This window comes from Trematomus bernacchii, unplaced genomic scaffold, assembly GCF_902827165.1.
Source record: "Trematomus bernacchii unplaced genomic scaffold, fTreBer1.1, whole genome shotgun sequence".
Lineage (NCBI taxonomy): Eukaryota > Metazoa > Chordata > Actinopteri > Perciformes > Nototheniidae > Trematomus > Trematomus bernacchii.
The window spans coordinates 9,978,911-10,002,607 of NW_022987313.1; the positions used below are offsets into that span (position 1 = coordinate 9,978,911).

Sequence of the window (23,697 nt, forward strand, 5' to 3'; positions counted from 1 at the left end):
CATAATATTGAGTCGCTGACAGGCAAGACCTGCTGGTCGTACATCAAAATCAAGCAGCTTGATGTTGTCTTTCAGGCTGATTGATGTTGCCATTTAAACTGTGCAAACTCTAAATCAACTTCCTCCTGCGGTCCTGGTTCTTTGCCCCGTTACTAGACTAGTTCACAAAGAAAAGGGAGGCATCCTATTCAGTTGTCCAGGCCCGCTTCCTAATTGCCATGTTTGGGTCTTTTTCCACCTCTCCATTGCTGATCCCAAAGGTGGGGTGATGCCTTTTCATAAAAAAAAGAACCCAGGCAATGAAGACAAAGTGCCAGATAGGGAGAACATCCATCACACCTGTCAAGTGTAATTACCATCCAATATGGGGTGAAAGCCTCACCTCCCTCTGGGCACAATGCCCCCCCCCAACATACCCACACATACTCTTTATGAGTGCTGTTGGAGGACAAGAAGTGGTGTTGGAAAGAAGAGAACATGCTGGATGTCAGGACAACAATAATCTTTAATCCCTACTTATTTTGAGTGTCTTTCCCCTGAACACCTCACACATGTATACACTGGTGTCATAGCTTGAGCCTAATGAATCTCAGACAATACAAATGGATTATGATTAAAAGACAATCAATGTGGACAGAGCCCATTAGGCCTGCTGTTGACAGGCTTTGCTATGGGAAAACAATAATGCCAGATAAGCGGCAGAGCAACAAGGTGAGAGTCTCTTGGGAACACATCCACTCCAACAGCCAATCATCATTCAGATATTCCTGCTTCAAGATTGAACAAAATGAATAAACTATTTTCACACAAAAATGCAATAAAGTATGCAGTTTCTTGATTCCAAAGGCAAACAATGAAATGTTTCTTAACGGCCGTAATTCAAACTTTTCACTTAGTCACACAAACTATCAAATGCGTCAGCAGCTACCGCTCTGCTGCAATAAAGTCGTGGGCAATTAGAGCCAACAGCAGCAATGTTTATGAAACAATCCATCAAACATGTCCAGGTGCATAATTTCTGGGAATTATCATCTGACAGCGGACCAACCGAGGTGCCACATCTTTCCTGAACCTTTTAAAAAGAAAAGCTCATCAAATAGACCGGGAGCTTTGATGGCGTGCTGAGCTGTTGTTTTTTTTGTGCATCCCCGCTTAGCTTCACTGAATCGTTTCCGGACATAAACAAGGATGAATAAAATGGTTGTCTAGTTTCTACAAAATGTGTTATGTGATGTTTGTTTGATTACAGTCTGTGTATGCAATGTGTGTGGACATATAGTTGATTATAAAAACAGCAGAGAAAGCAAACCCCATCGAATGAAGTAGATGAGAGACACCACACACACAATAACATGCATTTCTGAGTTCTGCTGAATGTTTTTTCAGATAAAGAGGATTGAAGATTTGTGCATACCTTGGCCTCAGATGTGGGCTCCAGGTAACACAGCCGGTTGCCCAGCCCCTCGGCAGCCAGGCAGAACTTGCGATTCTCCTTCTGGATGCAGGCCACGCACTGGAGCACCACTTCATCATCCTGTCGAGAAAAGAAAGAGGACTTCAGTCTGTGTGTCTGTGCATGTAGACGCTGTGTGTGGGTGTTTCATGACCTGAGACAACCACACCTCACCCACACACCTGCCAACCCTGGGTTATTGATCAGGGAAGACTCTTCTGCCACTAAAAGTATTTTGTCTTCCCCCACTATAGTGGTAGAAGGACAAACGGCGACTGTTGGAGCAATAACACATGACATTCAAAAAATGGAAAAGAAAATTACATATAGAAATATTGGCATTTTTGACATAGCAAATGTGATGATAAGCATACAGTATACCTCAAACACAATTTGAATGGTTTCACATTGTGTTCTGTTCACTCTTTTCTGATTTGTTGTATCGGGATCAATAAAATGTCACATATAATATTGAAGCAGCATACCATTCTGTACTAAAACTATAAAACTAAAACAGTCAAGTGCACCAATAAAACAGTTAATTTTAATATACATTCCCTCTGCTTCTTTTAATGCGTTTTCTCTCTGCCTGGGCACAGCTAATTGGGAGGATATCCGTCTGAATGTGATGATCAAACAGAGAGCAACCATGGTGGATTCCTTTGAGTCGACGCTTTAGGCTGTTTACTCTGTTTACATTGTACAAATGAGGCAATCAATTGGAGCGTAACACGTTTAAAAGATAAAATGATGGTCTGAGTGAATTTGCTTATATAAAGTATTTAAGTAAAAGAGGGGAATTGTGTGGCTTCGACGCCCCAGTAGTAATTATGTATGAAATGATGTGTGCATATGTTTGAGCATGTTTACCTATATTTGTTGAACGAATGTATATATTTATTTTGGAAATGTCTTGGACTGCATTTTGATACCTTTCTTTGACAGCTGAACCCTTTATACAGTATCAGAAGTATCTAAATACAATATTTAGAGAGTACAAATATATATGTTAATAATGTTGGCCTCCACATCCTGATGTTTGTGTTAGAGAGTTTCAATAAGTGACTATTGGAAAGCCTTTTAAATACAATTAAGCAGCAGCTCACACGGCCATCGGCACAGGGATAATGAAGGACTATGTTATAAATAATTAACAGCAACATTATCTATAGCTTTGCTATGCTTTGTTTATGTTAAATAAGGCATACACAGTCATCCTAGTTTAATCAATCATTTAAATATTTAATGCAGATGAGCCATGTGGATATTAAACCCGTTTCTGTCATAGTGATTTATCCATTACAATTACATACATATCAACAAAGGCAGGTGTAGTGGTGAGAAAATCCCCCAGTAAGCATTCTTCAGGGAGAACTACAGCTGAGGACAAACATCTGAGGCTGCTGTTGTGTAAATGGCTTGATTGTGTTTATAGGGTTGGCCCTGGAAACGCTGAATTGGACGTACAGTAGTTATTCTTTGTGATAGCGGAGCAAGCGGAAATCTGCTGATATGTGCTGCTATGGGATGGGGCGCGGGGGGAGCTTCTGCACAATGGCCAGCTGCATTATTTAATGTAGGGGGGATTGTGCTGAGAGCAGAGTACAGCATAGTAGTAGTAACAGTGAAGCACTCCATTATAGCATGATGTAGAGAGAGAGAGCTAGAGAGAGAGAGCTAGAGAGAGAGAGAGAGAGAGAGAGAGAGAGGATGCATCTGTATGGCTCTGAGTGCCTGCACATGTACATCTTTGTGTTTAATTTTGGTGCGTTTAAAAAGCAGGGCATGATAATCTATATTGACAAGCCTCAGGGCCTTGACAACACAAGCATGTCCTTTTTTCCCCCACAACTCGGAGCACATTGTGACCATTTGAGTAGATGAGTGCCCAATTTTGACAATACAACAATTATTTGTAATGTAATTAAAAGGTTGCCTTCTGATATAAATGACTAGCGATCACTATTATGCTAATATATTTGCATCATGACTACCTACTGCAGCAACATGCATGAATGTGACATAGGGTGACATTAGGTTAGGTTAAGTTGGTTAAAGTCTGTTTCCTAATTCAATACTGTTTCCTGTACCTGTATTGTTTAGAGTTTAGATTATTTATGGTTCAGCAAATGAGGTAAGAGGATGATCAATCTTCTGTTTCTGTCTTGTTTATAGCGTTATCGGTATTTTCTGCAACTTAATTGTTGTATTTATGACTAGGAAACCAAAATATAGTGTTATAATGTCAATACGTTGAATAAAACTAACCATATGTCCATCAAGCAGGTGAAATGCTATCAAAAAACTGTAAATGAAGGAAAAGGTAAGGCTGGACACCACTTAAGTGACTTCATTCACTAGGTTTTGATCCTACTTTGATCTTTGTCAATAAGTGATATGGTCAATGCACAGTTTTTTATCCGACACTGTAACAATAAAGTCTTGGGATCTTTTCCTTTCCCTAAAACATGAATGCAACATTAGGTATGATTTTCATGTCATCATTTTCGGGCTATATCGCCGTTGGTCCTTCATTGTAATTTACAGTTTGGAATAAATACTTGACATACTTATACATCTGTACAGTATTTACAGTAGGAAGCAAATCTAATTGAAAGAATACTGACTGGAATTGATTGTGCCATTCATGGGACTGTTATGGGAAAGACTTTGGATAATGCTAACAGTCGTGGATCAATATGAACATTTTATTTATCTCAGATGCAGATTGAAATGAATAGCCCTCTAAGGTAAATCAACACTTGGCTCTGGTTGGAACACACGATCAGCCGCTCTGGTGAGGCAGCGCGCGCTGGGTTGATTTGGGCAATATAAGGACGGTATCGATCCACGCATCACATTCCTGTCTGTCTGAGTGCCAAGATGCACACACACTCAAGCGGACACACACACACACACACACACACACACACACACACACACACACACACACACACACACACACACACACACACACACACACACACACACACACACACACACACACACACACACACACACACACACACACACACACACACACACACACACACACACACACACACACACACACACACACACACACACACACACACACACACACACACACACACACACACACACACACACACACACACACACACACACACACACACACACTTTAATCAGAGAGGCTAACTCTCATGTCTCTGCCTCTGTCTAGCCTCTCCCCCCCACCACCGTCTCACCCCCACACCGAAGCACAATTACGTATCTGACATTGCCTCTGTGTCTGTCTCTTTTGCCGCCTGTCACCAACCCCTCTTACTCACTCATCCCAGATTGCACCTGGCTTCTACAGAGCAGGAGGGGGGGGGGGGGGGGGGGCACTCACTTCTATCAATCATTCATAAAGTAAAGCTCTATAGTAATGTGTGTCAGATTGGGAGGAAAGGAGATGCTCTGCTCAATGGAGACGGGTCAGTTTCCAGAATCAAAAAAAGATAAAATCTGACTTTTGGTGATTCTGTTCCTTTTTGCTCGACTGTAAAGCAGAGATGTAAAGATCTCTATAGCAACGATGAAAAAGGTTAGGCGGAATCTGAGCGCTGAGCCGAGAGACGATGAGAAACTGGAACTTTTACTTTCTGTAAGGGTTAAAAAAACATAATAAAATGGACTTCTCTAATGACTCTCTTTACAAAGAAATAATAAAGTATGTATAGATAACCAAAATTTTGTTTTGGTTCATTTTTTTCAACACTATGTTGTGTAGGACACTTTGTTTTGTCTTGACTGAAAAACAAGACTAGATCAGGGTCTTAAAGGTAGGGTACGTAAGTTTGAGAAACCGGCTCGAGATACACTTTTTGTTATATTCCATGGAATGCTCTTAACATCCCGATAGCAATGAATATCTTAAGTGCTTTGACAAAAAATCCATAAAAAAATGTCATCTGTGGAAGCCGTAATACTGTAAAAAGTACGACCAATCATTTTAGCTGGCCCGGCTAAAATAACTGGATGGCCTACCTGCCTGTCAGCCTTCCATCTGTGCACAAACTTATCTCGTGCCCTCATTGGTCATGTGCGCGTTCGTGTGTGTTGGAGGAGGGGCTCTGTAAGGAAGTGGCAGATTTTCTCCGGTTGTGTACTTTCAAATTCTAGCGATCTCGAGCCGGTTTCTCAAACTTACCTACCCTACCTTTAAAGGCAAAATATTGAGGAAGCGTATATCTATTTTCCCAGGGTCCTTTATTTCCCTGCTCAATTCATATGACACATTAAAGAGACATTTCAAAGTGTATTATGCTCTGAGCAATTTATGTGTGTGTAGTTCAAATGTTGAAATCATCCACTTACACATTATAACCAACTGATGTTATACACATTAAAAACTATGCCTTGACATTTTCATGCAAGATATTTGCAAGATATATTATATTTCCACCTTTTTTTAATAATACTATTACTGCATTTGAAAAATCTATATCTTCATTTTTTTGCAGTTGACCAAGAGCAATCTTTGCCCATATCTTACCATTACCAATCTCTTACCATGTCTTTATGAAGAACATACAGTAGGACTCTGGGAACATAGGGGTGACCCAGTATTTAGGAACGCAAATGCTTGGAGCTAGAAAAAAGACAATGCCAATATTATGAATGTTTACCTAGTACAAAATCTTAATTCAGATTGCTAGCATGCATTAGCAAATGTTAACACTGCAACTAAGGCAAATTAACTGCCAATGGTTGCACTAAAGAAATATACAAATAATTGTGTGTGTGCAGAATTGAGTAGAGACACTTCCAGCCCAAATGTGACATCAGGGCTTCAGTTCTCTATACTGTGGATTAAAGAAAACAGTCATTCATTCAGCCGTCCTTTAACAATGTGAGAAGTGAGTCGAGTCTCCAAGGGCACCTTGAGATTGAATTTCACTCTATCATAATACTCCCACTCTCATACAGTGCCCTCTCAGGCTTATTCCTTTGTTCTGTATAAATCATGAATTTGTCATCTCCACTGTGTATAAAAGTGTGTGTGTGCACAAAACAACAATTCTGTCAAATTCCAATGGGATCTGTGTCAGTAACACATGGAGAATATCAATGAGCGGGGCTGTGATGACACGGTATATGTTCTTGGTTTCAACCAATCATGTGCTTCTGGTGCGCAGGGGAATAAAAGACATTGGTGGATATTTCTGCATAGTGACAGTCGGGCATAACAAATGTCTCCTCAACAAGCGTGCTGCCCGGCCAATCACCCAATGAATTTCTGACTGAGATGAAAAAAATATGATCATGTAAACCACTAAGTCTGGAGAGTGCTAACCCACCAGTGCTGCCCTACAGGCCTGACCTTGTAGTGCTGTTGGCATGGACTCACTGATACTACTGCTTTTAAATAAATAATCATTATTGATGATAGTAAGGAGTGATTACAGAGTTTAGAGGCACATAGCCTAATGGGTTGTTATGTGAAAAAAAATCCTGCCATTACCGCTCTCATAAGTCTGCACTCATTTAAAGATCATCAGGTTTCTCTCTCTTTTTCTCCAAAGCTCTTTTTTATTTTGTACACATGCACAGGAGTCTACCCCTCCAGAAAACAAAGATGAGAAGTCCAGGGTTTGTGGGGTGTAACTTGTTCTGGCGAAGTTTTCCTCTTAAGAGCTGGAATAAGTAGAAGCAGTGTGAACCAAAGTGCTCTCCGGAGGAGTCTTGAGTATCTAAGCCTTTGCTTTAAAGAGATTTCTTCAGTATTTCAGCAGGTAGCGGTACAGTGAATGCTATTAGTTCATGAGAAGACTCTTGCCACCTTATTGTGCACTGCGCAGGGCTGCAGTGTTTTGGCAAGTACATCCTGGAGGCACAACAATAGCCATTGTAAAGTCAGAGTCACACAATGTCTTACAGACACAAATAGGCTGTAGCAACAGAGAAAAGGGCCTCTCTGCAGGAAAACAGGATTCTTCCCGTAGTTGAGCACTTAGACTGGCTGTGATGGTAACTGAGTTGCTCTGGTATTTCATGTGTTGCTCCAATGTCTCTCATAGGGCTTGTATTACCACTGTTTGCAATATGTTGCTTGACATTACTACCGCTCATAATCATTTAGAAAAGATAGTCTACCCCAAGTCTTAGGAATCAATTCTGCAGAGAAAATAGTGTTACAACAAGTCAGGATCAACATGACAAGTAGTCTCCTCATTAATGTGTTAAAATCCATGCAACAGATTAGATGCCTTGTCACCCGACGGAGCCACAGGCCATGTGTCTATGTCAACAACATCTTCTGTCTTCTCCTAATAAGACAGTAAATAAAGTTAAAAACATGAAGCTGAGTGCAAAAAATGCATTGATTTAAACTACCAATCCAAAGCAAAGGGTAAGCAAATAGAACAGACTTTATAAAAAAGAGGCGATTACACCTCCCTTTAAGAAATTGCCTTTGCTAAGTATGCCTTCTTCAAAGCAAAGGCACATGGTGATAACATCCAGACTCTCTGCTCCCTGCCTCGCTCTTTGAGGTCAGATCAGTTCTGTCTTCTTCATCTTGATCCTGAGCCAAAGACTCAACAGAAAACCGATCTGAGGGTGGCACTGAGCGGCCCTCTGGGAGGAGAGAGAAGAATATGGCAGCAGAGCAGAGAGGAGAGGAGAGGAATAAGGAAAGGAAAGAAGGATGGAAAATATCCTGCAAGCTAAGCCATCCACCACACACACAAACACACAGCAGTCCACAGCACTTGCCTCAACCTGCCTTTGTCCCAGTGTGACACCTTTCTACAGTGTACCGGCTAATAAGTGTACCTCATCACCGGGGGCCTGCTGCCAGTCAACACTGTGCACAGGCTGGCTCACACACACACCGGGACTTTGTTCGGGACAGATTGATACAGCAGGTCGGGAACTGCAGAACAAAATAGAGCTGGGCAGTCGCTGCACCCCCCACACGCTCTCACACCCACACAGAAAAAAGACCAGGTGTTTCCCAGGCCTCTTAGAAAGCTATTTACAGCAGTCACAGGAGAGGACTGCAGTCTGTACTACTGACGCACTGTTAAATCACAGGTGAGTTATCAGCTGAACATCTGCCAACCTGCTGGTCCTTGTAGGATTATGTATGTTAAATATGAAGTAACAATATGTAGGGTACACATTATGTTCCTTTTAGGAGCAGCATTATCTTCTTTGAATCTTTAGAATAAAAAAGGATCAGGTGGTCAAACTGCACATCAGCTCTATTTACCAGATTAAAACTAGAACTCCTTTTTTGCCATCTTTCTCTACAGTATAGTGATCCCATAGTCTCGGAGCAGTAAGATTGTACTGTTTTTTTTTTTTTTAAATAGTCTATTTATTGTAGCACGCATTATTTATCTACAGCCAAAACTCACATTAGCATTATATTAAATTACAAACTGTTGATAATATCGTATCCCTTAATGACAAAATGAAGTCAGTTCGCTTAGTTTTTATAAGAAATGGCTTTCTTTTATTTAACTGCATGGATGCTCGTAACTCTAATATATAAATAAATCAGAGCAATGCCTGCATTCACAAAGGATAAGCTTTTGATTAGAGGGTGTTATAGTTTTTATTGTAGGTCGTTTGTTGCATAGTCCAACTAGCTAAGATACATCTTAAATTGAAAACTGATGGTAGAACATCTTAAAAATGACTAAAAGCTTAGTGAGGACGTTACAACCAAACGTATCAATAGATTAATGATTTGTTTGTACTGTATATCTTCAGGCGGTTCAAATTCTCACATTATTAGCATAAATACTTACATAATGACTTTTTTCCATCTTTCCTTATAATGTTTCTTCAGAATTAGAAGAAGAACCGTAAAACAATACATATTTTCTGTTGAATATTCTGGTGGATTTTACCCATGCTTTCTGCAGCTTCACTGTTGAAGTGATGCATGTACAGTATTTGCAGCTCAATGCTCACCACCAGCAGAGATGGAAAGAGAGAAAAAGTTGTACCAAAGCAGCGTAGCTTTGTTCCCATGACTCAGTGTTGCTTTGTAAATGGGAGCGCTAATGCTCATCGCTAGGCACACTGGTGAACATGCTGACCTCAGAGCACAGACAGAGCGAAGGAGAGAGAGAGGGAGAGACATGAAGAAAGAAAGGCAAACAGAACTAGAGAGCACAATGAACTCACTCACACACACACACACACACATCATTAAGATCCAGAGCAAAACTATAAATTCATCTTGACATCCGCTTAAATTTCAGCCTCCTTTAAAGGCTTTGCTCTGGGTGCTGAGGATGACAGCTTTACTGCTTGTTATTGAACACTGACAGTGGAAAGTCCCTGGCACCAAATGCATGCAGCTGCATTGTTGACTGCACTGGCATGGATACAGAACGTTGCCTTGGAACATTTCCCTATCTGTACACAGTGGGCTCTACCTGTAGATCATAGAATATGCATTAACAAGTTATTGATAAATGCAATTTACAATGCTTAAACAGACATTTCATCCACACATCTGAAACAGTTCCTTTACCACTCCAATGTCTCTACATCAATATTTCAACAGCACTCTGAAAAACAGCTAAAGCACTATTTTATCTCTCACTCCAGCTTGGTTTGAGGTAGGTAATTGGCTGAAAAGTCGACTCGACTTTCTAAGAATAAATTAACGAGAAAAACACCACAAAAGCTCTGCAAAATGAACTCATCTTTGGTGGTTTGTACTCTCAGGTTGTGTGTGTGTTTGTGTGTGTACAGTAACAGTCATCTGGTGCATATTGCGCATCAAACCTGTACTGCCTAATCACTGTAGGCAATCTAATTACACAATCACCATACACTCGCACTATACAGCTGTGAACAGCAGCCACCATATGGACAGGGGCAATCCATCTCTGAGATTGGACGGGCACGGCGATCACTGCGAGCCATAGCTGTAGGGTGAAGACGGCTACATGGTTAAATGGCACAGAATGTTTGTAGCTGCTGTTAGCTTTAACACAACGTAAAAGCGTCAATATTAGCCCATTCAAAATGAAGGTTGCTGCAGGTCACGTGAGGAGAAAGTTTATAGAACAAGAGTTTGAAGCGAGCCCTGCAGGGTGATCAAACACCTCCCAGGTCTGCAGGCATTTAGGCCGTCTGCGTGCCACTGGAGGAGCAGAGGAGGGCTGTCAAGTGTTTCATCGCACCTTGCAGCATTGCTTCTGCTCCCCGGCGGTGACTTGAAAGTGAAAGGCTAAGTAAGCATTTTCATCCCTTCCTTTCTTTATGTTTTCCACTGTCCATACTACTGAACAGAAATACTGTGTTGCCTTAAAGTGCTTTGACATGAGGCATATAGAGAAGGATTTGGTTATTTCTCCTGACAATCTGATGGCATTGGGCAAGCTCAGGGGCCATATGTGACGGCGCTATAGCTGGAGCTGGCACCAGGGGAACAAAAGGAACAAACTACTTTTCACACCCTCTCTTTCTTTTCCACAAAGTGGCCTCAGTTACCGAGGGAATTGAGACTTTCTGTGGCAGAACACAGAGAATGGAAAATACGCTGGTTCTACTTTTTGACAAGCGCAACGTGTTGTATTTTTAGAGAAAGAGCTTTCTTGGAGGTCCAAAGGGAGAGCAGCAATAACAGGTGCATTTGTTACCATCCTGCGTGCGGGAAGCGAAGCCTGACTCACTTTCAACTGTGACGAGAGAGAGAGGCTCAAGTGGGGAGGAGATGAAAATTACACTTTGCTTCCAGGTCAAGAAAGTGAAGGTACTGTATATGAGACCTAGAATATGAAAAAGGGAGCAGTGATTGCAGGCATTTCAGCACTCTCACAGCCTGTGCCCAATCCTTTGGAAAGGATTTTAGGAAGGTATATCAAACTAGAGAAGTGCAATGTCTACATGGTCTGCCTGCCAACGATATGAACAAATAGTCTGACATGTTACACTACACTTATTTTTGCTTTCTTGGGAGAGTCCGATGAGATGATCGATATTGCTCTCATGTGTGAAAATTAAATATGAACCTTGAGCCAGTACGCTAGTTAGCTTAGCATAGAAAACAGAGGAAGTCACTAGCATTGTTTATTTTTTCACCCTTGAAGAGATCCATGCTTGCTGTTTTACACTGCTAAGTCTTTATGCTAAGACACACGTAAGCTAACTGATGCTAGCTTCTTGTTGACAGCTGGCAAAGAGCATTTTCCTGCATTTTGAGCATCACAAACAGACGGACATCGAGTTCTGTTACATTCGACAGAAGGCTTACATCTCTATGGTCAATATGTCCAATACTCAGTTGATAAATAGCTGACAGGTAAATGGAAAAACATGTATTTCTTAATTTTGGGGAGAACTTTCCCTCTTCACATGCAACCATGTTCATATTTGGGCCAGGGTCTGTAATTGAGACGAGATCCAATCACTACATCCAATAATGCCAAAGCTTTACAGGGAACATGCCCTCAACACTTTGGCTTTTATTCTAACTAAATGATCTGTTCACAAACTGGAGCAATAAATGTTCAAACTCTTTTACCCTGTGCTGCAGAGACCTGGAGAGTGCAACGTTATTAAACTTATTCCCTAGCAATAACAGTGATCACAGTGTCAGCTTCTCTGGGATAAAAATACCCATTGTCCTTTAAGGCCTGACCTGACTGAAATCCTTCAGAGCACTCACCCACATGCTTGCACAGAGGAGAGCTGAGATTGAACTACAGCTGAGCCACCGCTGTGTCAAACTCTATTTGTTCGGGGAGTGGTGATGATGCCCAGGTGAAGGGTTCTGGTGTCAGAGCTAAAGCACAGCTGAGACTCAGAGAGCCGGATCACACGAGAGAAGAAAAGACAGAGAGAGAGAGTTCTGAAACAGTTTGACTAAGGGACAATTGCCAAATGTATGGAATATCACCCTGAGCAACATGTCAGTTAAAAGCAACTTAAGACACTTCCTCTCATCTGGGCTCAGAGTTGGAGGACATTCTCTTGTTACCGCATCAAATATCAACCTGCAGCTATCAGATTTGTCATATATTTCAGGGAAAGACCATTAAGAGCTTGGTGGGGTACTTTTAGAGTCAGCTCCTTTGCTATACTGCCTCAGAAACACTTTTGTAAGAGGTAGTGCTGCTGGGGGCTGAGAAAGAAAACGAAGCAATGCTGCAGATATTCTCGGCTCGGGGGGGGAGTAAAAAGCTCAACTATGTGAGCAAGACATATACCTAAGCTTGATAAAAGCTACAGAATAAGGCCACGTTAGCATGCCATGGAATACTCTCACATCTTTTGGTCACCTCAGTGAAGTTGTCTAATCTATTCTGGCATGCTCGCTTACGTCTAATGAGTATCCTCGCTGTTCATGCACCCCCCCATGAACCTCCAACCCCGCTTGTTTGGCAAGGCAGGATATTGCATTTCTTTATATGGCACATCGTTGACTCTGCAGCAACAAGACCCAATAAATAGGGTGATATCTCCTTGTCTGTGCTGGCGTGGTGCAACGCAGTGGTTGTTAAAGAGTTATGAATCTTTTATGAGGTGAGAAACGCCACCGTTGTCAATTTCAGATGAAAAGGATGAGACTTTTGCACCCGCCTAAAAGGGGGAATATCAGTGGATTTTCTCAACGAGGCAATTGTTGTAGCGCCAGATGCAGCTATGTGTGAAGATCCTGCAAAAGACTCAATTATAGACCCTCAGTTGAGTCAATAGGATGCTTCGCTGACATGCACTGGTGCCATTGGGAGTATCTTTCCCGCAGCATAATGATACAGTTCTACATTTTCAGAGGACAGTCAAGATTTGCTTAAAAACTCACTAAAGTCAAGAGAGAGACACTCAACCTTCTCCTACTAAGTGGGCCTCAACCGCAGCAGATGCAGGAGTAAACACTTCTAAATGGACTATTAGGAGCACAGTGGGGAGACAGAACATTGGACATAATTACGTCAGATACCAGAGCTGCTTCATGTAGGAGGGAGATTGAATCACAAGCATGGCCAAAAAGTAGTGAGCATTTTAATGATTTTGAACGATGGCAAAATGCGCTGAGATTGTTTCTGTGGTAACAGGGCTGTCGGTTGCACATGTAGAGGCAGCTTCAAAAGTTTCAGTTGCACAGCATTCACTGTCACTCAGAAAGGTGATGTTCTCATATAATAAACTGATACATCTGATATATCCTCCTGGTTCGTTAAAACTACCCTTATCATGTTCATCACCAGATGTCGACACCCTATATAAAGTATGTCCACATATTTCATTAAAACACATATTTACAGAAAGCCGTGCACCGTTTGGTGAAGCCTATACACATTCAAATATGAATCTGTTTTACCTGGAAGAAAGTTTTAAACGAGGCAAACTTTTTCCGTGCTGAATGCATTTAGAGCCATCTGTGCAGCTAATTATAAAAGGAGGTGATTCCTCTGTTTGTTTTGGGTAAAGTGGCAGCAAACAGTGACACCTTGGAGGAGGTATTAATTATCGCTGTGCAGCATATCCCACTGTTCAGTGCTCATCAAATGATTGAGAATATGAAGATAAAACTGAGAAGCCTGACATCCCCGGGAAGTCTCACAGAAACAAGCCTTCAGTTTGTTCTTTCTTATATATCAGGATATGTGTTTTATTTTCACTCTAGGCCTACTCCTTCCATATCTCCCACATTCCTGTGTCAAAATAAAGGAACTGTCTGACATTGTGGAGAATACACATAATGCTTTCTTGCTGCGAGCTGCTTAGCACAAAGATAGGAAGCAAGGGGAACAGTTAGCCTGGCTCTGTCTTAGGCTAAGTTTACTTAAAGTGGACCTATCATGCTATATTTGAATAATATAGTATAGGACAATACCTATATAAGGCATATTTATACTTTTTTTTTTTCAAAATACCAAACAGATCATGCATTTTAGCCATGCCTCATTTTGCTCAATTTGACATTTTTTATCTCTGTTTTAGCAAGGGCTGATTCAGTGAGAACAGCACCACCTACAGGCCTGGCATATGTACTACAGCGTCTCCAGCGCTTTCGAACGGCAATGGCCGTGGCTGTCTCCTCCTGATTGGTGGAGTTGGCCCAATAGCCGTAGCGCCACCGTCCTGACGTCAGGACAGTGTTCAAATCTGGATCAGTTTTTATCAGATCCGTTGCAGCCCCTTTTTTAGAGATGTGGTTATGGAGGAAAATAGAGAGGGTTGTATTTTCTGACACTTGGTGAGTTCCCTGGAACACCGGGGACACATATTCATGTATAAAAGACGTACAAAAGTGCATTTTGCATGATAGGTCCCCTTTAATAAAAAGCTATACATACAAAATGTGTAGATTTTTACAGAAGCTAGCTGTTTCCCCATGCTTCCCATCTTCATGCTAACAACAAATAATAAGCCAATATCTGCCCAGTATGGTCAGGGGCCAGGGCAGGCAATTGCGAAGGGGCACATATTTTCTACAACTAGTGACTCGTGGATAGTCACATCCTTTTGGAGTACTTACTCAGAAAGTCAGCCTTGTATGTGTGAGCCAACATTAACTGCCAAGAAGAAATGGCAAAGAGAAGCAGAGATAGCCCTGCTAGCAGTATTGAGGAGGCTGAAGCTAACAACAGGCTAACAGCTCTGGTGGTAGGACCTATGTGGCAAGTGCACACATGGCAATATGGTATTTTATTCTTTAACATAACGCCCTTTAAGTGAATGTGTAGGTTTTGTGCTCAACATACGGTTTGTTCAGATAATTCATGTGGGTAATGTGGCGTTACACAGACTAAAACGACTAATATACTGTAGCCTTCATTGTGGACAAGATGAGCAGCCCTGTTAGAAAGTAGGAGTGGTGTGCAATAATGTTATGTTTGCATGTTTTCTATACGCTGTCAGGGGAGCTTGCAGAATTAATTACACTGCATTGTTGTTGGTCCACAGCAGACAACCATGGATATCAGGAGGTGACCGAAGTACAAAAGAGGTTACTGCGAACCAAAAGGGCTCTGACTCATCGATATCAGGTCTTTTTGTAAAGATAAGGGAGAAAGAAATGTTATATCTCTTATATAAAAACAACTAGCAGGGAACGATCGGTCTACTTAAAATAGCTATTTTGTCCCTGGTGTGAATAACAATTGACTCATTACAAGCAAAGGCTAATGCATTACATTTGAATGTTAGAAACTACACAGATATGCTAGTCCAACCAAATGTCAGGGAGCATTTATGCTAATGCTGACATGTAACTATTAAACTTCAATGAGTTCAGTGAGGTGATCTGGTTTTGTAATAGTACATTTACATTAATTACAAATCACGTATTTTGTTCTAACTTACTTCATTGTAAATTACGTTCTGAGGGAATCAGATTTTCTCCCAGATATTTTGTTTTTGAGTTATGCCCAACATGTTTGCAATCAAAGTCCACGAAAGCTTGTGTAGGGAAGAGGTCTGGTAGATGGATGACAACACACACGTCTTATCTAGGAGACTGCTGTGTTTTAACCAAAATAATACAAAGTCAACATTGATTTAAAATATACAAATAACTTAAATAATGCAGTAAAAATACCCATTTTAAGTCATACTATGAACTTTTACTTAAAGGTGGGGTAGGTAATTTTGGAGAAACCAGCTTGAGTGCGCTAGAATTTGAAAATACACAACCGGAGAAAATCTGCCACTTCCTTATAGAGCCCCTCCTCCAACACACACGAACGCGCACATGACCAATGAGGGCACGAGATAAGTTTGTGCACAGATGGAAGGTTGACAGGCAGGTAGGCCATCCAGTTATTTTAGCCGGGCCGGCTAAAATGATTGGTCGTGCTTTTTACAGTACTACGGCTTCCACAGATGACATTTTTTTATGGATTTTTTGGGGATATCGGATAATCCCGGGATTATCGGGATGTTAAGAGCAGTCCATGGAATATAACAAAAAGTGTATCTCGAGCCGGTTTCTCAAACTTACCTACCCCACCTTTAAGCTAACCAAGTAGTTTTGTTAACTTTTTGTTTTTAAATGTCCAACATTTACCATGCTTAAACTGCAAGCCGGGAGTTCCCATGTACAAAACTGGAGAGTGTTAAGCATCTCAATTCATTTGTCTTTAATTCTTGTTGTGTGTGTTTGTTTATGATTTGATACACTCACCAAGTTAAATATCTTTGGGTCAAATAATATATGTATTAAACGACAATTTAAAAGATCAGTTAATTGATTTTGAGTCCATATTAAAATGGTAGAATCATATCAAGACTTAACACCCTCTGATTCTATAGTTGTGAACATATATGGCAGACATGTTGGAGCTCTACAAACAAAGAGAACATTTAAAAAAAAGGGTACTTCTCTGGAAAGAAAGCTTCCTACACTGCGTTATTAAATATTCATGCTCTGAACAGCAGATCCATCAGGCCTGCTTGCATGCCACAGACATTACTGAGGACATTTCTTCATTTGGTAGCAGGATCAATAGCTCATTACAGCAGCTTTACACCGGGTTGTCTGTGGGCAGGCCTGCTGGCTTAATTCCCTCTACATCACAGGCCTATCTTATCTGTCCATCTTCATCACGCAACACAGAGAAACAGCCTTCTGCTGAACAACACTTCCCCACTAAACCTTTCCCCAAACTTACTTTTCTGCAAGTTGAACTTTGGAACGGTCTGAGGTGATGTTAATGGGAGATATGAGGGAAATCAATACTGCAGTAGGGATATGGAAGTGTGTGTGCAGGGCAGAAAGAAAGCATGCATTTAATCAATATCATGACCGATATGCATGATATAACTGTTCATTCTGTGTAGTTTAATGCAACCCGCCCAGGATACAAACCACTAAATCAATGATTTTACACTTGCTCCAGTCAATAAGTCACCAATAAATACATGAGAAATAAGTCCAGCATTTTTTCCCGCAGCATCAGGAAAAGATGACAGGTGGCATTGCATCATAAAACACAAAGCAACATCAAAACGAAATGTCAAAAACACCAGACAAGACTAAATGCCCTGTGATCATTTTCTCGAAATCAATAGATTTTTCTTAAATTTCATGAAATCCCTTCTTTAAAAGTTATTTCAGAGTCAATCTCCACGCACAAATATGCAACAGTATGGTACAAAAAAAGTGGTTGCTAATGAAACTGAGTCATTACTTTTTTAATTCAACCATGAAATGACAGCGGACCTCATCATAATAACATTAAAGCTCCCCTCCTTAGTGTCAAGTAGAATGTGATGATGTGCCCAACTGAATTCCCATCAGTGGGAATCATTTCATGGGGATCTCTAATAATTATACATGGGGCAAGTGACAGAGGAGCAGGAGGGGCAGAAATATGAATATGAAGTCTGGCGTACTTGTAGTACTGAAATAATGCTCAAACAAGTATATGCACTAAGATAAAGGACACACTGGAGAAATGTATATTTTTAGGCTTGTGAAGAAAGGTCAGCAATAACCTGGATGATATGTGCTGCTTAAACAATGTAGCCTTACTTAAGAAGCCTCTGCATGCTTTCAGAGTCAGAATACCGCATCTCTGACTGCACACTGCAGATCAATGGCACATTTAGTTGCCTCTGTGCCAGTGTGAAGCTGTCAGCTACAGCCTCCACCGTCACACATCTCTCTCATCCCCATTTCCAACTCGAGGCAACATTCTCCAGAATACATGCGGCACAGTATTCTGATACGCCAAGTACTAGTATACGTCGATAACAAGCAAAGAAACAGGAGATCACAATGGATGTGAGGAGAATAAGAGCCGCAGGAAGGCGAGAGATAAAAGTGAAAAGGGAAACATTGAAATGCAAAATCTGTCAAAGGGGAAAGAAGAGCAACAAGGAAGAGACACTCGGCAGGATGTTCACAGTAGGGTGAGGAAGCAGCAAGCTCTATAGCACTGGTGGCATGGAAGCATAGCATAGCTCAAATGAACGCTGCTTTAAAGGATTGTTCTCGGATGTGGTTTTGGTCTTGGTTCATCTTGTTGCGTTAGTTCTGTGTTGCTGCATTGACAGTCGTCGTCCTGGATGCAAAAGTGAGACCGGTGGCTTCACATAAACAAGCCCGGCGCTGCCACAGTGTATTAGTCACAGCACTAGTCTGGCCTTTTCAAAGTCGCTTCTCCCACTCAAACCGCTAATAGATCCCCAGAATCTGATATTTGCCTAGCAGGGAACCTCGCAACAGAGAAGCTGTGCAGCGTGTGGCTGTGCATGGTCGGTCACACTGCATGCTGCACCGTGCTTTTACTTTATAGGCCTTCTGCTAGGACAGTTATACAAGTTTTAAAAAAGCAGAGTGAGAAAATAAAAAGTGTTTGCCTTCTTCTTCTTGTTCTCCCAATCTGCTTTAATGACACCACGCACAGCAGGCAGGCAAGCAATTCATTTAGAAAACTACTGGCATAATGAGCAGCCTGAGCTACTGTATGTAACCTTAATCAGATCTTTTATTCACTATACTGCTTATAATGAAGCCAGTGCTGCCGGAGATTGTGCATCTGAGGACTTCTCCAATTTTGAAACAGGACGAATAGAGTTGCTGTGTAGAATATGCAGCCTTATTAAAGTGTTGGCGCGGCCCCCTTGCGCCCTCTGACATTAAACAGCAGTTTTGGGGAAGCTTCTCTCTGACTTTCCTGGCTCACAATCTGCACCGTTCCTCTTTCTGCAACATCAAATTACCCATGTCATACCCTCGCTCATTCCCTCTCTTCTCTTCCCTTCCCCTACTCCCACTGAGTTGGCTTTATAGGCAGCAGTCCGGCAGGGGTAATTTCTACTCCACTCCAGGGAAATTACTTTGTGCTGTTGGAGAAAACGCAGTTTGTGAAACTGCTTTATCAAGCTCCTTGACTCCAATAACAAGCAACATTTGGATGCCGGCAAGAGAATATACCGCCTCTACATCCCCTCACAGACTGCCTGCCACTTAGTGCAACCAATGTAAAGCAGGTTTAGAGACATTGCAGTGCATGTGTATATGCATGCAAGGGTGTAACTTTGGTTTGAGAAGTGGGGGGGACACAAAACAGGGGGTCCTCCGCAATGAAACATTTTCTCAATTTAATTCCATTTCCTGCCTTTCTACAAATATATTAGGGACTATAGTGTTAACAAATCCAAGCAAAATGTGTAGTGTATATAATGAGTGTGCACACGTATCTAGTATCCTATCCATGTGAACCTGTTTTATTTGAGATGACCTTACCTCCTGTTGGGGGGTCCGGGGGCATGCACACCCGGGAAGATTTTTGTCTTTAAATTGAAGTTGAATGCATCAATCTGGTGCACTTTGAGGGCAACATTAAGAGATTTATGGATACAGCTCTCAACAATCAAATGAAACAGAACTGTATATATTTCAATAATCAAAAAAACCATTATAATATGCTCACAAGCAATAACACATATTTGATAAACTCCTCTCTATATCTTTATCTTACCTAGTCTGCATTCTTTCTTTTTATTTATGCATATTTGACTAATCACTCCCCTTTCAAACTGTGTTTTTTATTTTTGTACTGACCTATAGTACACATTGGAAGGATTTCTTAACTTATTTTATATACAACTAATATTACATAGATGGAAATATTTGTTTACATAGATGACCAAACCGTTTGAGACCCACTGAGATAACTTAGACTACAGTTTACAACCTAATCCCTCAGAGTCCTTTACCTCACTGAGCGGACGGGATCTCTCTCAGTCCCCCAGGAGAGAGCTCTCCCTCTACTCCTCTCCTTACTGTTGAAACAGCTTCTAATCTCCGTTAGCTCCGAGTTAGCACCAGATGCTAACAACAACCCACGTAACTCTCTCAGTCTCTCTCTCTGTCCCTCTGTCTCTCTCTCTATTTCTCTCTCTCATTCTCTCAAAGTCCGACAGGAAAGAGCTCTCCCTCTCCTTATTGTTGAAACAGCTTCTAATCTCCGTTAGCTCCGAGCTAGCACCAGATGCTAACAACAACCCACGTAACTCTCTCAGTCTCTCTCTCTGTCCCTCTCTCTATTTCTCTCTCTCAGTCTCTCAAAGTCCGACGGGAAAGAGCTCTCCCTCTCCTTATTGTTGAAACAGCTACTAATCTCCGTTAGCTCCGAGCTAGCACCAAATGCTAACAACAACCCCCGTAACTCTCTGTCTCTCTGTCTCTCTCTCTTTCTATCTCTCTCTCACAAAATGCGCTCGTGCCACACACACACAGACGCTCCTCCGTGACGAGGACCGCTTGCGTAAAAAATAAACACATTTGAAAAGTGGGGGGGACACAAACGGGATTTTGAAAAGTGGGGGGGACATGTCCCCCCTGTCCCCAGTGGAAATTACGCCCATGTATGCATGTATGTTTTTGAATAGACATTATGTGCATGCAACTGAGCATTTGTTTCTGCAGGACTGACCAAAGCCATGTAGATAAATGTGTGCATGTACATACTCATGTGTATGTCTGTTCTGTTCCTCTACACCGAGTATTTCAGCTGTGCCTTGCTAGGACTAATGAATAATTTCTGCACTCTGCTCTGCTGTGGCACGTCTGGTGCAGCCTGACTGCACCACACAGCTACAGCTCTGCATCACACAGCTACACCAGAGTAAACTGAATTCTATTCAATTGTTTCAAAACACACACACACACACACACACACACACACACACACACACACACACACACACACACACACACACACACACACACACACACACACACACACACACACACACACACACACACACACACACACACACACACACACACACACACACACACACACACACACACACACACACACACACACACACACACACACACACACACACACACACACACACACACACACACACACACACACACACACACACACACACACACACACACACACACACACACACACACACACCTTGTGTGGAGGGATGCAACAAGCTGCTGCTAAGACAGCCGTTTCCTTTGGTCAATGTCATCTCAATTCTTCTTCCCCGGTTACATCTGGGAAATATTCTCCCTGTGATTCATACAAATGAGACCAATACAAAGCCAAGCAAGAAATATTAAACTTATAACCCACATAAAGCTTGTTCTTGATTTATTAAAAAAAAAACTCTTGTGTGAATAGGGGGCATTTCAGTTCAAGCTCAGAAAAAGGAGAAGTGGTTCTGAAATGTCAGCTCTCGTTCTGGAGCGGCAGGCATGCTGATGTGGTGACCTCTATGTGCCATGGTTAAAGGTTGGGTGGGCTGAAGGACAAATGAGGAGAAGGTATCGGCTTTTCTGAGTGAAAGAAAGGGACATTTTAAAGATCACTGCCAAGCCTTTCAGTACTGAAACACTGAGTTAGTCAAGAATCAATCACTTTCATGTTATTCATTTGATACCTTAAGGTAGTGTTGTGAAGCCTGTTCTTTTATTTGAAGGTTCAACTACACTTGATCGCTAGGAGATTACTAGAGAGGTGTTTCCTTGTCAAATGTGTTTTGAAACTTCAACAAAAAGAACATCCATCCTACATTTATCAGAAGTACAGCAGGTTGTGCATCTGTGAGCAGCCTAATAAAGTGAAACCACACAAGCAGCAGTGCCAGAGAAATCTGCAAACAAACACCTCCTACTGTCTCTGGGTCTTCTGGAGGACCTCCAGCGCTCTGCTCATTCATCTGCCCTAGGCGAGCGTGTATTTTCAGACATGATATGCCTCTCAATGCATTTCACCGTAGATGAGCAAATCATGTCATCATCTATCTATGTCAACAGTGGATAGTGCATGCCTTGCTGTAAAACCAGGCATTTTCCGATCTTAAACATACATTTTCAGCTTAGGAAATGCATTTTTAATAAGTTGCAAATATTTTCACTGTAGTGTACTACAAGAGCCAAGAAAAAAAGGCTAGAGCTTGTTTAATACTAAATTATAGCCTCTTGTTATGCATATAATACAGTCTGTCTACACTGGCCCTATGTCCAACAGGTAAGACAGCATCAGTAACACAGCTTTTGAGCAGAAATACCATATTTATTGCAAAATGTTTTCCTCAGTTCCTATTTGCATAGACCTTTGCTGCTGCTCAGGCACCCTGGGGTGACTGTCTGGACTGTCAGCCCATACTGCCAGGCTACCACATTTGAATATATTATAAACACAGCATGCACACTGGGTCAGAACTCCTTTCATCTTAAAAAATATTTAAGTGATGCCACAATAACCCACCTTTTAATTATGTTATTTAAAGACTAAGGTAAACCACAGTGTCACCGTCAACCTGTGAACTCAGATACTACAGTAAGTTGCATAATGTAAGTTTAACATGGCACTTGGTGTTGTCAACTTCTTTAAGACGGAGACTGCAGAAAAGACAATAGCTGTCAGTGAGCGATGCGCAAAACAATGGAGCACTATCACCGCCTCTAACATCTGCAAGAAAGCAGGGGGTTATCAAAGGCTACGGGATACATTCACATCTGGGAGGAAAGCCAAGTGGCAGGCAATACACTGTTATAACCCCACACGCACCATGAAATAGAGCTACACATATTTCCACAGTCGCCAGAGCAGCGCTTCAAGTACAAGCGGAAGGAAATGTACTTACAGTTCTGAGGAACTGAATCTCATCCTCTCCTTCTCCACCTTCAGCCATGGCTGCAAAGGAGCCTGTTCAGACTCGGGAAGCCTCCGCTGGCTCCTCTTCCCTATCGATATTAGCATATAGCTAATCCACGGCCATACAGCGGAGAGACTACCGCAGCATGTGTCACTCAAGCCCCTGTGCTCAAGCCCCGCACACCGCCCGGAGGAGGAGTGTGTGTCAGAGCATCGGTGGAGCGACTGGGGACGGTGTGGCGGGGAGACAGCGAGGAGCCGAGTCGTGTAGCCGAGAAACAGCAGCGGGGTCTTTATCTCTGACGTCACCGTCCTTATGAATACAACCCGTGAAAGCGCGAATATTCAAACATCAGAGCATTAAACGCGATGCAATATCGAACAGGTATTTCGTCCGCGGTTGTTTTTCCTGCACTAACCCCGAGCTACGCAGTAATAAATAATGCCAATTAGTGAAAATGTATCGAAATGTGAGTGTACAGTGTGCAGGACATTCATGGTAACTGCTGTTTCCAGTGCTGGTCCAAATCAGCACCATGGTCAGCACCCAGCACACAGACATGCCTCTACTGATAACACAGTCAATATAGTGGGTGATTTAGCAATAGTGTACACATATTTCCACACAGAAAATGTTTTGTTACCACTGCTGAAGGGAAAAAGGCA

At 41.8% G+C, this 23,697-nt stretch overlaps 1 protein-coding gene across 1 annotated transcript in view; it reads right to left on the reverse strand.

Moving 5' to 3' along the window:
• Positions 1–23,126, reverse strand: part of LOC117477020 (ryanodine receptor 3-like) — a 111,977-nt gene extending 88,851 nt beyond the window's left edge. Inside the window, exons 1-2 of the mRNA XM_034123726.1 lie at positions 23,021–23,126; positions 1,415–1,534 (exon numbers count right to left, since the gene is read on the reverse strand). Of these exons, the coding sequence (XP_033979617.1) occupies positions 1,415–1,534; positions 23,021–23,068 (168 nt within the window). The 5' untranslated portion in view covers positions 23,069–23,126. The remainder of the gene's footprint in view (positions 1–1,414; positions 1,535–23,020) is intronic.
• Positions 23,127–23,697: the final 571 nt, after the last annotated feature.